The 13,221-nt window shown below is 46.0% G+C and overlaps 1 protein-coding gene across 1 annotated transcript in view; it reads left to right on the forward strand.

Annotated features, from left to right (window-relative positions):
- Window positions 1–13,221, forward strand: part of LOC8030752 — a 172,254-nt gene that overhangs the window by 134,936 nt on the left and 24,097 nt on the right. The window contains exons 12-20 of the mRNA XM_029987492.4: window positions 47–229; window positions 898–1,082; window positions 2,284–2,377; window positions 3,101–3,265; window positions 4,899–5,079; window positions 5,657–5,920; window positions 7,168–7,298; window positions 8,241–8,597; window positions 12,333–12,377. Of these exons, the coding sequence (XP_029843352.2) occupies window positions 47–229; window positions 898–1,082; window positions 2,284–2,377; window positions 3,101–3,265; window positions 4,899–5,079; window positions 5,657–5,920; window positions 7,168–7,298; window positions 8,241–8,597; window positions 12,333–12,377 (1,605 nt within the window). The remainder of the gene's footprint in view (window positions 1–46; window positions 230–897; window positions 1,083–2,283; window positions 2,378–3,100; window positions 3,266–4,898; window positions 5,080–5,656; window positions 5,921–7,167; window positions 7,299–8,240; window positions 8,598–12,332; window positions 12,378–13,221) is intronic.

Raw genomic sequence — 13,221 nt, forward strand, 5'->3', positions numbered from 1 at the left:
ACATTCCCCCTTCTCCCCCCCCCCCCCCTGATTCCCTGGCGCGCAGGACGCGAAGCTGAAGCACATGGCCGAGCTCCAGCTGACGGTGGTGGTGGACGCGGAGTCCCGGCAGACGCTGTCTGACCAGATCGGCCAATGGGAGGAGAACCTGGAGCGGTTGCACTGCGAACAGTTCCGCCTGCGTTGCTACATGGCTTCGCTGCAAGTGTCCGAGCTGCCCAACCCAAAGGTAGGCGCTCGTTCGCCGCAGGTGGGGACGACGCTAAGCTGCTTGGAGCTTGTGGGGAACGGTGTTCTTTGGAACTCCCTTCTTCGAGGACTTTTCTTTTAACTCTACGAATTCAACCGTTTGTTCCCGCTATTCTTACACGTTTGCATTCGTTCGACTGCAAGAACAAGTCATTACGTTTCCTGAAAATCATCAGATGGCATGGCGGTCATTTGCACTTCGGGACAGATAAAGATTATGACTGAATTTGGGCGGATTTGTTTTTGGTCTTGAACACGCACATACCGCCTAAAATTAAAAAAAAAAGTCCCTAATGTGCCTTCCCGTGTTACGGCATTTCCAGAGTATCGAAGGTTTTTATGTGCAATGTACAACTTATTTTTTTTAGTAACTTATATCTGGAGATGACTGCAACACCCTTTTAGTTGAAATATGCCGATGATATGTAAATGCAACAATGCGTTGCATTGTGCGAATTGGGATGTTATGACATTGACTTGAAACGTTTCTATTTTTATAACACGATCCCGCCGAAGATAATGCGAACTGACAAAAAAGTAAGTATTCTTTCCGGTTAACAGAAAGTGTTAAACCATAAGTTCCACCGGCACCGATACACCTGACAGGTTAACGAGTGCACATGGTTGTCCGGTCTGGCGCATGCGCAGAACCTGCTGACGCACGTATCGAAGGCGACCAAGGCGACCCTGAACAAGCTGGGCGTGTTCACGGTGTCCTCGTTCCATGCATACATCTGTGCCCGGAGCCCGTCCCTCCTGACCAACCTACTCTCGGGACGGGGCGCCACCAAGCGGAGGTCCCGCGCCGCCCTCTCGAGGTCCAACAGTGCAAAGTGCGTCGCCTCGTCACGGATAGATGAGCGCATACACCCTACTTCTTTGCCAGCTACACTGTAACTCTTGTTGGTCTCTATTGCTCGTTAACTTGCTGTTTGGATTAGAAGCCTATGCTTCTTACCATTAGATTGCATACTATAGTCAAGTAGAGGTCAATAATACGCCAGAAGCCTTTCCAACACCCCTTTACAGCCAGCCACTGTTCCTCCGCGATCCGCAAATAGTCCTTTACCGAGGCGCATGTCGCGCTGGCGTCACATTACTCTTCATGGCTCGTGCCTTTCCTGATTGTTCCTCGGATCTATTTGATGCCGTAATTGGTACGTTGTTTGTTTTTCTGGTGCATCTCTTGCTAGCATCCGATAGGAGCCTTCCTCGTGGCCTGAGCGTTGCTGTCTGTCATTAAACCTCACGAAAACCTGGACTGTAAAATGCGTTTCCTGACTTCTGTGTTTATGACGGAAGATACTGAGTGGGCATTGGGCCTTTTACCTTAAAAGTCATGAGGCCAGGTTAGACCTTCCAAGTGGAGGGACTAATGTTTTTGTTTTTTTTGTACTAAAAGTGAAAGTAGAGTGGAGTAGCGGCGGAAAATAAAGTACCGTTTATCACGCTACACGCCGTGTCGGCGTGTTAAGAAGCCTCTCCTCTAGCGTTTTACCTTACATGTTATGCACTGTTATGCATAACTCACCTTCGCTAGCACTGAGCGAAGCGTGTTCTGTCGCATGAGATGCAGCTTTTTAGGCCGCCTGTCCTAATTCACCTCAGGAGAGGAGATGCCGAGCTATTAAAGGCACAGCTACACGAACTAAGCAGCATGCTGTTGTTGTTTGTTCGTTCTTTGTTCGTTATTCAGTTGTCGTCCATACTGGCCTAGCAACTACGATGTTTTAAGTTTGGTTCGGAGAGAAATGTTTTTGGCAGCGCACGGGCATTTCTGGGGTCTCTGCCTAACAAATAAAGAGTGTAGAGATCCAATGCACATCCAACTCTACAACTAATGCCGCGTTGATTTAGTCGAATAAAAAAACTCGTTAAGCTGAAAGATTATACATCCCTTCAATTATTTTTGATTTTAAGTTATCCTAATGACCGCCCCAGTGACTGGTGTAGAACTTTCGTTTTCGGTGCTTGACATGTGGGCAGACTAAGCGCGGTCGTTTGCCTAATGCATTGACCCGCTTGTTCCAGAAGGCTTCTGAGCATGCCGTCGTCATCGATGCAAAGCAGCTTAGACCTCCCCGCCTTAGGAGAGAAGAGTGTGAAGATTAACTTGCCAGATAATCAAGTAAGTGCTCGCCTTTTCTGTGCTTATTTCCCAAAGGAAGTTGATAATGATTCTAAGTTTCTTGCATGATGGAGAAGTTACACAGTTGCGGCGGTTTTTGATCCATTAAACTTCTGTTTTCACGAAAAGAGCTGAACGTTATATCTTAGACAGAAGTGGAAGACAAAACGGCCGACGTTTTTTACTGTGAAATAATGATTTAGATTAGTTCGTGATTTTCTCTTTTTTTCGTAACATAACTGACATCTTTCAGTTGTTGTTGGGGCCGCCATATGGGGGATGGGGTCATGGGGTTGGTGTCGCTGTGGATCACATGACTACGTTACGTGACGTCAGGTCATGTGACTTCACGATGGACGTCGTGTTGTAACGTGACACAACGTTAAAAATGTTCGTAGTAAGGCGACTGCCCCACCCCCTTTCCCCCCGTTTAGGTTTAGATGGCCATTTCCGTAAAGGACTTTCGTAACGTATTTTCACAACACTGGCAAGTTCCTAGTTCTTCCCTATAAACTATGATGCATTTGCTTCTAGAAAAAAAACGCAGAGCTATTTTTTTTTCTTAGAAAGTTGTCTTTTTTTTGTTAACACTTCTTATACGAGTAAAAGCAAGGGAAGCCAAGAATTGAGAGATATGCCGACGCAGAGCTTCGTGTTTTTGAGGCGTTTTCTGCCGAAAGCAACGCCATTTCCCTGACTTTAATTTGGGGCGGGTCGACGCAGGCGGTGATCGTGGGAGTCCGAGACAACATGAGCGTCGAAGAAGTGCTCTGGGTGGCCTGCAGCCGAAGGCAGTTGTCGCCCAACGACCATTTCCTGCGCTTCCGCAGGAGGAAGGACTCGGACGAATGCTACGTCGCGGCGCGCACTGAGATCTTCGACAACTTGGTGAGCAATTCGTTACCTGGTATGCCCGTGTGCTCTGCCTCTGTGCGTTTTAATGCGAAAGCATTAACTATCCCATGGAGCGAGCAGACGTAATCAGTTTGAAGCGCGAAAACGGCACTTTCATTCCTTTCTCCAAGTGAACCCAGCTCCCAGCTATGAAACCACGCAAAAAACTTTGACGACACCTAGTTTCCCCGATCCCAGAGGAGCGGAGTAGAGCTGATGGATTTTCGGCTTCGGTCCCATTGGCTGGCGCGCGTCGACGGGGCTCCCATTTGCCGCTGCGCGTCAGTTTCAACGACCGCTCACCTCATGGCGCTGTGTGCCCGTCAGTGTGCCGTTAACACGGAGCGTCCGAGGTCAGCGCTCCCAGGAGAGTGCGCGCGCTGACCGGCGACGAAAAGTACGCAGCAGACGAAATAAGGGAGCGGACAAGCGGCTGGCATGCTTTCGCATTCACAACTCATAAGAAGTACTTATACCTCGAGACTTGTTTTTGGAGGTTCCTCCTCTGAATTTATAACTTTCCGAGGAAATGTTCAGCTTGAGGGAACGTGTTCTTCTCGACAAAAAAAAAGAAGATTAATTTGAGCCGGTAAAACTAACAATTTATCAAAGTAGAATAAGCTTTCAAGGACGCAGAATTAATTGATATGCAGGTACCTACGAGTTGTCGTCCTTCCTACGTGCAGTCTAGTAGATGATCTTGGTGGTAATTTTATATGACGTGGTTTATTTCATATGCACGACGGTTTGAACGAAAACCGCCTTGCGTAAAACCTGTGTTGAAATTTTTTTTTACGTGTGCGTGACGTTTTATGCGCTTAAATCCGACTACGCAAACAATCCAAGTCCAGGGTGTGCATGCCATGCACTTAGCCGGCTTCGTAATCCGATAATTCGCGTCGACACTGCGAATACGTACAGTTACGTCCCACTACAGAGTTCTCGACCAGGCTCTTGTCTACTGAAAGTCTGCCATGGAAAAAAAACACGTGGGGAATAATAATTAATAACTCGATAATAATCGGATCCCAAATATTCGGTTTTCTCCAAGAAAAGAAAAAAACTAAGCATTTTTTTTCTCTTTTTGTAATTTATAATAAAGCCAGCCGTAGTAATCTCGCCGGTTCGACCTTGAGTCCTATGATCCTTGCTCAACATTGACTTCGCCCTTATGTGTAATATAAAATGCATGCCGTAAAAACGCTCAGTTTTGATTTGTCCTAATTCGAAAGCTGGGAAGCGAGGATTTTTTTTTATAACTTTTACACTGCTGTGGAAAAAGTCACCCCTGGCAAATCTAGCGTGCACTTTGGTAATCCACAGAAGAGCCGAGCCCGAAAAGACGCAACTTTCAGACCTCTTGACGAATTACCTGCATAGACTATCCATTTCTTCTGTGAATTTCGTTGAAAATAAGCCGTGGTTATACTTATTATTATCCCTTAATATCTTAGACATTGTCACAAACAGTTGCTTTCCGATTCATAACCTTGCTGGCTCTCTGACACAGAGGCTGGTGTCGCGACTGCCTATTGTGCTGCTCAAAGGCTTGGTGCGGTAGTGAGCTTAATGCTTACATGTTCTTTTTAAATTTCATCTGCCCTCTTTGTCCTCTTCCGCTCTGCAGAGCTTCGAGAGCCTAGAGGTGTGTGCCAAAGTGTTGTATCAAGTGGGGCTGTCGAGGAGTTCCCTGGACCAGCTGTTTGGCTTCAGCGTCGAAGCTGAGCTGGTCGAGAACACGGACCACCAGGACGAACTCTGCGTCTATGTCAGCAGGGTAGAAGAAGGCAGCCTTGCTCACCAGCAGGGTAAGATTCAAGACACGGTCGCAGCTACCCAAGGGCTACCAACCTGCACCAATGTGCCATTTCATTATTTTGATTGTTTAAACGCTGACGTTTGCTCGGCAGGAAGGCTGCTAAAAACTTGAGAGATAAAGGTTCATTGGCGTGTCTACAAGGACGCTTTGTAGTGCTCGCATTTTGGGACGAGAGATTCGGCGTTTTCAAACCGGATTGAATGACTCTCACTTAAGGGCGTCATGGTGCGACTGCCACGCGTTGTTAGACTTTTTTCAGAGTAGTAGGGACAATACGCGTGACTTTCGCTGAACCGCTTTACACGTTAAGCTTAGCCACGGTGAGCTTAGCTCACGCGATTTGATTTTACTCGTAATTTCGAAGTTGTGACCTCGAGCACCGCAGCTTCCATCCCGCATTTTTGACAAACGAGCGACGTTGCAGCTGGGAATACCATCTTGTGAATCAGGCGTTAAACGTTCGATAGAGACTGAACGGTTGGAGTTTCGAATGGTAACTCAAAGCCACAGCCGCCATATTGCGCGTGTGTCACTGATGGGTGCGCGGTGTTTCCCGTTTTCTGCAGGTCTGATGAAAGGGGACGAGATCATGGTGATCAACGGCGCCATCGTGAGTGACCTGGACATGATGTACATCGAGTGCGTGCTCCAGGAGGAGCTGTCGCTGTGCATGATGATGCGCTCGTCAAGAACCGAGCCCCCGGACCTGGCGAGCGCTATGCGCACCACGGACGACTACATCGAGTCGCTCGTGTGCCCGCCGCCACCCAGCGACAGCGTACTCAGCGACGAGATGATTGGAAAGCTCATCGTGCCCTCACCCATATGGGGTACGTAGACGCCCTCAGAAGATGTCCCTATGACGCTGCTGCGAATGCCACATGCAGGTTTCTAAGCTGAGGCTATGTTGGGCTTGCTGGTGGGCTGAGCGTATGCTTTATAATGTATCAGTCACTCATCATGGAGCTTATCATCTAGGGAACACAACATACACAAGTAATTGCAAGGGGGGCAGGAGAAAGTAAGTGCGACTAAATGTTCGCTAGTGCTTTGGTATGCATTTAAGGGTCAACAGCCAGAACTTAATGTTCACAAGTTTGAATGGGAGTTTCAGCAGTATGATCTCGAATATAGAACTAGTAGATAGCATGATCAGATATTAAATTATGTATAACTTGGTACCGTTATCGGTACAATGGGGGGGGGGGGGGGGGCAATGCGTTATTGCCTGTTATATTTTATTATATTATCTATCCACGCTTTAAATACACCTATTATTTGAGAGAATATAGCCCTCAGCTTATATAACATATGGTACATAATTATATACGTTATATTAGCTGCGATACTCTGAAGTACTTGATTCGATTGCCGGAGCTAGACTCAATACTTTTTTGACCATCCTGTATCAAGATGACTATTCTTCTGGAATAGTCATGTTGACTGCGATATGAGCGTGGTCATGGTTTATAGTTTCTGACTTATTTTGGTGGAGAGATGGTACCTGTCATGGAAATGTGCCTCCCAGAGTCAAGAGCCGGAACTGCGAGAGGCCCGGTTAACTTCCCCGCCCATGTCCCACATGCCCTCGCGTTTTCAAAGCATGGAATGCTTTATAATTGAAACCCCCAGACATTTGTTCGTCCATGTGTCCGTGCGTCCCACCAAATCCCATGTAAAGGCATAAGATATGCGCGAGGGGTAAGTGGTACGCGGTCATGTGGCATCAGGCCACGTGACATCATGGTGTCTCGTGTCACTGTGCCATATGATTTGATGTTTCATTCCCACTCAACACCTGCTTGGAACGCAAGCGCTTAGCTTGAAAGGCTGACTTCGATGCCGTGACGCCACTTGACCTTGTCGCGTGACGTCCGTGTTATTCACATTGTGACGTCACGTGACGTGAAGAGAATATGACGTCGTAACATCAGGCGTCATGTTTAAAAGATGGTTCTTTAAATACGGCATCGCGTGCATTGTAGAACTTTGAAGGTAAACATCGCTGCAAATTTTTCTTGCATACGCCTTTCTTTCTGACGCCTGTCTCGTGCCCTCCCCCACCAATGGTGTCCAGGTTCGCAAGAACGGTCTCCGGACACGTCGGGTCGCCCGACGCCCTCGCCCGTGCCGCCACAGGACCAGGCCAGCCTCTCCTGCGAACAGATCGAAAGCTTGCTCAAGGTCATCGAGGACTCCTGCAAAAAGGTCACACGCGCCTTTCCACATCAGTCGGAGTATTGGTCGCGACATAAGAACCGTCACGACCACACTACGGTCAAAATGAAAAACCAAGGGTCTTGAGTCAATGAAGTGCAAGCCCGAAATTGCTCTTGACGCACGAGTCAAGATATGTTTCCGAAGTGGCGGCGCTATACCTGCTGATATCAGTATGGTTCTACAAACATTCAGTCTGTTAAAACTCTTAAATGGAAAGTTTTAGCGGGTCGTGTTTTTGTTCAACAATACTGGTATCGGGAACACGTTTTATCTTCGGCAGTAACTGCCTTGAAGTGCGCTCTCGAAATGGTATGGGGACTCCTAAAGTTACGCGCCAAAACCTTTTGTTATTCTACAATTGACTTCCTACCCCGTCGGGGCAAAAGCTACGACACCGAGTGCTACTTGCTTTTAGTGTCTTCGTGTAAAAGCAGGGAAGTAACGCAAATGTCGTTGAAGGCAGCATGTCGGTGTTTGTGGCGTCGGAGTCATTCATTCGTAAACTAGAAGGGAGCATTACCTCGGGCAGATAGATGACTGCGAAAGTGAGGTCGAGGTACACCGTTGAAAGTACCCCACTTCCAGGCCTCTTGTCGCTCTATAGCCTTGTTTCAAAACGGCTTGCAAAAAAAAAAAAAAAAGTGTTCAGGGAAGCTCGTTCGGAAGCATCGAAATTTTAACTCTATGACGACAAAACTGGAATGTAACAAAACACATTTGAAACTACATTCCCTGTTGCGAGCGGAGATTGTGCAAACCTATTGCGCTTACGGAGATGCTCAGCGACAGCTAACGCTGGATGATGGGGCAGTTGCTTGGCGCAGACCGCGGAGCAGGTTTTATAGCCTATATTAATGTCCCCCTGAATATTGGATATGGAATCACCGAGCCGCAGCTAACGTTCGGTTGTGGGGCGGGTGCTCGGTGCAGACCGCGGAGCAGGTGACAGAGTACTGCCGCGTGCCCGCGGAGCGGCGGCGCTCCAGCCTCGCCGGAGGACTGCCTACGGCGGCGGCGGCTGCAGCGGCCGCGGCGGCCGCGGCCGCCGCTGCCTCTCAGCAGCAGCACCCGACGTCGCACCACCAGCAGTTGCAGTCTCAGCTGTCCCAGGGCAGCAGCAGCGGCATCCCCTGCGGGCCGAGTCCCGCCGCGGTGGCGGCTGCGGCTGCAGCCGCGGCGGCCGCGGCCGTGGGGCAGGCGGCCGCCGCGAGCAAGCACATGTCTGACGTGGAGAGGCTCCGCAAGGTCATTTTGGAGCTCGTGGAAACGGAGAGGACTTACGTCAAGGTAGGGGCACCCGTGGCCGAGCATAAGGTGTCGACGCGCGGTTTGGGTGGAGAACTAGTCGCACTAACGCGTTGTCGGTATCTTCACTCTTGACTCAAAAGTTTGGTGCACCGTTTTCGAGGGCATGCATAAGCGTGCGAGCGCAGTTGTACGGGTAGCAACTGATAGAGAGGAGGAGATAAGAGCGCGCGGTGATGTCAGAACAGCGGGCGCTGGTTCGAATAATTAGTGGGTAGAGGCAAAGCTAGCTGCCCTTGTCTCTGTCCCCCTTTCCAAACGTGTTGTTACGCCGAACAGCCGGCGTCCAGCGTTCGCGTTCCAACAGCGAGTAGAGACAAACGCAGCTAGCTTTGCGTCTACCCACTAATAATTCCAAGCGGAGTTCTGAGTTTTGACGTCTTCGCACGCTCTCATTTCCTTCTTCCACTTCGTTGCTATCCGTGTACAAAGTCGTCTTGTTTGCACAAACACACACGTAGAAAAAAAACAAAAAAACTCTAGTTTACGCGCACTCGCCTATGCATCTTTCACTGTAACCTGTGGCAGCGGTGAAACTTAAGAAACCTGTCTGCCACCTCTTTGTATCGACACAAACGTCGGCATCTTGTCAGGAGAAGTATAGTTTTGCGGAGTTCGGCGAAGTGTCAGATGAGTTGCTTTTTGGCATTGTTGCGAGATACTCAATCATTGGAATTTATTTTGCTGTTGTTGCGCCCATCAGCAAAAATCGATATGTAGCTCTGCTATCCGAGGTGTTAATTTTCTTTTTCATCCACAATTTCCTGATGCAGTTAGTCATATCAGTTTTGTCTAAGAGATTTGCCAAGCAATAAATGCAACAAACCAATCTCCAATGCAGGATACGTTGACGCCAAACTGAATTCAAATAGTTATGCTTTTACGGTGAGATATTGGCGTTGAGGTTATGTTTTGGGTAACGTCAAGCAGGAGCGTTTAATTCGCTGTTTACAACGTTCAGATCATCAGTAATAATTTGGCCTGTACGGGCCTGTTATAAAATTGATAAGGCTCAAAACTGCACAAATTATTGCTCAATTATTGTGACTAACTTCTCATTTCTTCAACGTTAAAACTCACTCCCTAAGAAACTCAATTTTTTTGTGCGATTGAAAACTTTTTCTATTTTCAAAGAAACACGTCGCAGCAATCATATGCTAAATTGGAAGTTGCGCTTATCTTGATCCTGCTCGCGGATTTTTTTTCCAATGATGGTGAGAGTTTTTATTAAGTAAGCCCGAGGGATTTCGATTAAAGGGACCATGAAGTCAATTTTCGGCTGCGAAATTATGATTTTTCTAATAGCATATCGTTTAGTATGCCATAATAAAACTAGTGTACGAGCGTAGAAAGCCTAAAGCCCGTTTTTTGGCCCGAAAATTTGAAAATACGGCGGGCTATTTCGTACTTCTTCCCTTCAAAAACTCTCCGCCTTTTCACTGTGATGCATCCGCGGTGCCCAAGCGCGTCAGCCGAACCCAGCCCACGCAGTGGACAAGAGCACTACGTAACTCGAACGTATGCGCTTGTCAACAATCAATCGGTCGGCGAATATTTGAATTTGCCTTCGTGGCCAATGAGTGCCCTGACGGCACTTGTCATCACTTGAGAATGACAAGTTCCATGGCGTGCTTAGAAAGCACGGTGGAAGCTTGGAGTCATCGCGTTCGGTGCCCAAGCACGTCACGACCACGTGATTTCTCATTTTGCTCTTGAGTTGAGGATTAAAGGTAAGAAGGATGAAATTGAAAAATCATTTCATGGTCCCTTTAACGCAGAGCATCTGAACAGTCAATGAGGACCTTTTAGGAGAAACAGGCCAGCGAATAATGAGGCATCTAAATCGATTTAACATTTATTGTGTTTTAAATCACTGCGAAAATGGCGTCTTATAGCTAGAAAAAAATATCAGCGGCTCGTCATTTGCTGCTTTTTCTATAAAAGGATTTATAGATCCCTGCTTGCCTTGTGGAAAAGTAGACGCGAGAGCTTTGTTTATCAAACGTTTGCCCTATCTGGCAGGCTCTACAATGCTTCTCTAGCATAGTGAAAAAGTTGTAGAAATAAAAACGACAACAAATTCGTAGATCTCATCTCTTCGTGTGTTTTAGTCACATGATAAATATGCAGGTCTACTAAATGTAATTTCAAAAATCAACTTGCGTCGAGTGTAACTGTTGGCTGGCTTTTTGGTTACAGAAAAGGTTCGTCAACGGTGCTGCATTAGAATGTTTTACAGGGGTCATATAATTGGGGTTGTTGAAACATTTATTCTTCTCTAATGCAATTGAAGGAAGGCTCCGGGTAATGACAAAATGTGGTTTCATTGTTTTTGTAAGTTTCTTATATTGAGAATATTCGAGAGTCTAGCTATTCGGACTGTTAGGCATAGACTATACATATGTGGCGTATTTCTGGTTGTACTACATCTGTTTGTTAGCGCACCTGGAAGAAGTTGATGCAATAAAGATTGGGACAATTTAGTCCTAGTTTAGGAGCTCCTCGAAGTAACCGCAGGAGTTCCTTCGTGCGTCTTGCCTTTACCCATTGAATGGCAACCAACTCGAATATTTCAATGTATGTAGGTTCACAGCTCGTTATTTGTATCGAAAAAGTTGAATGAATTCATGCTCAAAACAAACAAAAATAGGGTACATTGCACTGCGCATTTGCAAAAAACGTTTCTGCCAACGAACTAAACATTTCGTCTGGTCGTTCGATGCAACCAAATATCTCTTTAAATATATGCCTCCACCAAAGCGATTTTTGGATACAGACATTCCTTGAAACTTTTTAGGTGTGAATATGACAGTGCGCATGCTTCGTAGTTCCGTGTTTCTATGTGCTTTATCTAAGGGCCTAAGACGATGATGATGATGTTTTATATAGCATCTCAGAAATTGAGGCCCCAGCACGTTCTGCACTTGTGCCCTCGTGATCACTCCCAAAGTCAAAGGAAAACGAAACTGAGAACGCCTTGGAAAGTATGTTGTACACACGTACTGGTCGTCACAACGCGCGCTTCACTATGCACTTTCAATATTGAAATGATCGTATTTTACTCCATCGATCTTCTACCGACGCGGTGGTTATGCATCGGTTTCTTTTTGGCCGTTTAATTAGATTTACGAACTTTGTTTAAGTATCTTGAAGCGAAGAAAAAAATGCTCTTAATGTTTAAAGGAATATGTTTCAGTTTCCTTCGGCTGGTGACGCTTATTGGGTGTTTTTGTGGGGTTTTATTTTGCTAACGGGCCATCATTTTCTTTGGCCACCATCCTAAAGTGCTTAGTCACGTTTGCTTCCGTTGTTTTGAGTTACAGGTTTGTGAACTCTAAGGCGACCTTACGTTGCTCGGAGATTTTTATATAATGCTGACTTTCCTTGCCCACTCCCAGAAACATCTACGTTGTACGGTTTTTGAATATTTGTAGACTATCATCACAGTGAGATTACCCTGCGAAATATACAGAGGTAAATCTTCCAAGGGCAGGTGCGTTTTTTCCCCGATTCTTGACCTCTTTTTGAGGGATGATATTTTTGGTGTATCGTCCCCGAGGGGTTTTGAATTTTTATTTTTGGATTTTCACTCGATGGTCAAAACTAGCAACAAATTTGTAATTGTAATTTGCATATATGTATTTATTAAACGAAGTGGGGGATTATGACCACGAGTGTCCGCTGTGACGGTGGCGTTCCATTCTTATGTTATCGCAGCACATGAGCGAGCTGGTTGAATGGTATGTGGCTGCGTTGCAAAAGGTAAATCCAATCCGTCATCACTACGTTTTCCGATTTTCCTTCTTTTTTTCATCTCTCTTTGTTGCTCTTTGTTGCTTTCCCTTTTTTTTTTCTTCATGGAAACTTTATCCTTCCAATATTTTTTTCTCATATCCCTCGTCTTCGTACGTGCTCTAAAACGACGTTCACCTATCACTCGTTAGATACCCGACGTCACATCGTTGGTGTTTCTTCCTTGGCATGCCTGCACGCTCAGAAACGCTGTCAACGCAAAAACTCAATCGGTGGCCGCGCCTGAGATCCAATAATAAAATATTCGCGAACATTTTGCAAAAGTAGAAAATATTTTACATTGGCCTAGTTCAATTTGTTATATTAGGGATGCCCGTTTTCACTATTCACCTGGAAACGGAAACAATCTACGCCGGATAGACAGAAAGGTTATTCAAGATAACCGCCTTTAATGTCTAACTACAGCTGTTACCTTGTGTTTTGAGGTGAGAGAGGTGATAAGAATGTGAACAGTGGACATGAAAGTGTAATTTTATTAAAGATACGTAATCGCAAAGGCTAAATAAGCAACCAAACTTCATGTTTAAACTGTCTTTTATACTCAATATTAAACAAAAGATTATATATATATATATAGATATATAATTTAAAAACATTATTTCGGAACAACCTTATCGAGTTAGGCTGACTTCAGCGAAATAATTACCTTTTTATATATTCGTCTCAGTTGGCACATTTCAAATTACAGATTTGTAGCTCCATTGTTACAATAGGCACTTGCTAAATTTAAAATTTCTAGCTTTAATTTTTTGTTTTTCCCGCTTGACGGGTGAACGGAGGTAATCAGGTGGGC

The sequence above is a fragment of the Ixodes scapularis genome, unplaced genomic scaffold, assembly GCF_016920785.2.
Source record: "Ixodes scapularis isolate PalLabHiFi unplaced genomic scaffold, ASM1692078v2 PGA_scaffold2__306_contigs__length_199485367, whole genome shotgun sequence".
NCBI lineage: Eukaryota > Metazoa > Arthropoda > Arachnida > Ixodida > Ixodidae > Ixodes > Ixodes scapularis.